The 2,500-nt window shown below is 57.9% G+C and overlaps 1 protein-coding gene across 1 annotated transcript in view; it reads right to left on the bottom strand.

Moving 5' to 3' along the window:
- The window catches only part of LOC310964020 (phosphatidylinositol 4,5-bisphosphate 3-kinase catalytic subunit alpha isoform), a gene marked incomplete at both ends in the record, with an annotated part of 43,663 nt that overhangs the window by 28,865 nt on the left and 12,298 nt on the right, over nucleotides 1-2,500 (bottom strand). The window contains 4 exons of the mRNA XM_083936992.1: nucleotides 197-282; nucleotides 854-995; nucleotides 1,124-1,233; nucleotides 1,598-1,651. Coding sequence (XP_083793118.1) covers nucleotides 197-282; nucleotides 854-995; nucleotides 1,124-1,233; nucleotides 1,598-1,651 — 392 coding nt within the window. The remainder of the gene's footprint in view (nucleotides 1-196; nucleotides 283-853; nucleotides 996-1,123; nucleotides 1,234-1,597; nucleotides 1,652-2,500) is intronic.

The following is a 2,500-nucleotide window of genomic DNA, read 5'->3' on the forward strand; positions in this document are numbered from 1 at the left end:
TCCAGGATCAGAGGCTGGAGCTGCTGCCCCTGAGACCTGATCCAGGACCAGAGGCTGGAGCTGCTGCCCCTGAGACCTGATCCAGGATCAGAGGCTGGAGCTGCTGCCCCTGAGACCTGATCCAGGATCAGAGGCTGGAGCTGCTGCCCCTGAGACCTGATCCAGGACCAGCATCTGGGGGGGAGGGGGGTCTTACCTGGGGTTGGAGCAGGGGACCCTCTGTGTGTGCACGTTGTCACAGAGCGGCTCTCCTCCGTGGTAGATCCCCGTCCTCACGTAGATCTACACACACACACACACACACACACACACACACACACACACACACACACACACACACACACACACACACACTCAGAGGTGAGAACCTGTGACCAGGGTTACTGTCCTCCCAACAACACAACAACAACACAACAACAACAACAACAACAACAACACAAAGACAAGTAGGAGCTAAAAGGGCGTCTTTGGATCTACGGACTGTGACGCAGGAGCAGACCTGAGCCCAGGAGCAGACCTGAGCCCAGGGGCAGACCTGAGCCCAGGAGCAGACCTGAGTCCAGGAGCAGACCTGAGTCCAGGAGCAGACCTGAGCCCAGGAGCAGACCTGAGCCCAGGAGCAGACCTGAGCCCAGGAGCAGACCTGAGCCCAGGAGCAGACCTGAGTCCAGGAGCAGACCTGAGCCCAGGAGCAGACCTGAGCCCTGGGGCAGACCTGAGCCCAGGAGCAGACCTGAGTCCAGGAGCAGACCTGAGTCCAGGAGCAGACCTGAGCCCAGGAGCAGACCTGAGCCCAGGAGCAGACCTGAGTCCAGGAGCAGACCTGAGCCCAGGAGCAGGGGTGGGGACGCACCTTGTCGATGTCCCGGATGTTGACGTTGACGTAGGTGGCGCAGAGCAGCCGGACCCTCAGCAGAGTGTTGAACGCCCACAGAGAGCGAGGAGGACACCCGTCCCCCCCTCCTGGACACGGGGACGGCTGAGGGGTCCGGCGACTGAAACACACACAACACACGTCGGCCACCTGGATACACCGCACCTGTACAAGCTCCTGATTGGCTGACACGCCTGGCAGGCTCCTGATTGGCTGACACGCCCTGCAGGCTCCTGATTGGCTGCTTACCTGTAGGACGGCGTGACGAAGCCAGAGGCCGGCAGCTGAGAGAAGAGACTGTCTTTGGACACGAGCATCAGGTGAGGAAGACGTCCTACGATGATACAGGAGCGGATATACTGCAGAGAGACAGGTGGAGACAGAGAGACAGGTGGAGACAGTGAGACAGGTGGAGACAGAGAGACAGGTGGAGACAGTGAGACAGGTGGAGACAGTGAGACAGGTGGAGACAGTGAGACAGGTGGAGACAGAGAGACAGGTGGAGACAGTGAGACAGGTGGAGACAGAGAGACAGGTGGAGACAGAGAGACAGGTGGAGACAGTGAGACAGGTGGAGACAGTGAGACAGGTGGAGACAGAGAGACAGGTGGAGACAGTGAGACAGGTGGAGACAGTGAGACAGGTGGAGACAGAGAGACAGGTGGAGACAGAGAGACAGGTGGAGACAGTGAGACAGGTGGAGACAGAGAGACAGGTTGTTACCTTGTACTGGCTGAGAGGATACTTCTCCAACAGGTACTCATCACAGCCACACACCTGAGGAGACAGACAGACAGGTGAGTCAGAGAGTCAGACAGACAGACAGAGAGAAAGACAGACAGACAGGTGCAGACAGACAGGTCCAGACAGACAGGTGCAGACAGGTTTAGACAGACAGGTTCAGACAGACAGGTGCAGACAGACAGGTGCAGACAGGTGCAGACAGACAGGTGCAGACAGACAGGTTTAGACAGACAGGTTTAGACAGACAGACAGTTTCAGACAGACAGGTTTAGACAGACAGTCAGGTGCAGACAGACAGGTGCAGACAGACAGGTGCAGACAGACAGGTGCAGACAGACAGGTGCAGACAGACAGGTGCAGACAGGTGCAGACAGGTGCAGACAGACAGGTGCAGACAGACAGGTGCAGACAGTCAGGTGCAGACAGTCAGGTGCAGACAGGTGCAGACAGGTGCAGACAGACAGGTGCAGACAGACAGGTGCAGACAGTCAGGTGCAGACAGTCAGGTGCAGACAGTCAGGTGCAGACAGTCAGGTGCAGACAGACAGGTGCAGACAGGTGCAGACAGACAGGTGCAGACAGTCAGGTGCAGACAGACAGGTGCAGACAGACAGGTGCAGACAGACAGGTGCAGACAGTCAGGTGCAGACAGACAGGTGCAGACAGACAGGTGCAGACAGACAGGTGCAGACAGACAGGTGCAGACAGTCAGGTGCAGACAGGTGCAGACAGTCAGGTGCAGACAGACAGGTGCAGACAGACAGGTGCAGACAGACAGGTGCAGACAGACAGGTGCAGACAGGTGCAGACAGACAGGTGCAGACAGACAGGTGCAGACAGGTGCAGACAGTCAGGTGCAGACAGACAGGTGCAGACAGACAG

The sequence above is a fragment of the Echiichthys vipera genome (genome assembly GCF_963691815.1).
Source record: "Echiichthys vipera genome assembly, chromosome: 22".
NCBI classification, from domain to species: domain Eukaryota; kingdom Metazoa; phylum Chordata; class Actinopteri; order Perciformes; family Trachinidae; genus Echiichthys; species Echiichthys vipera.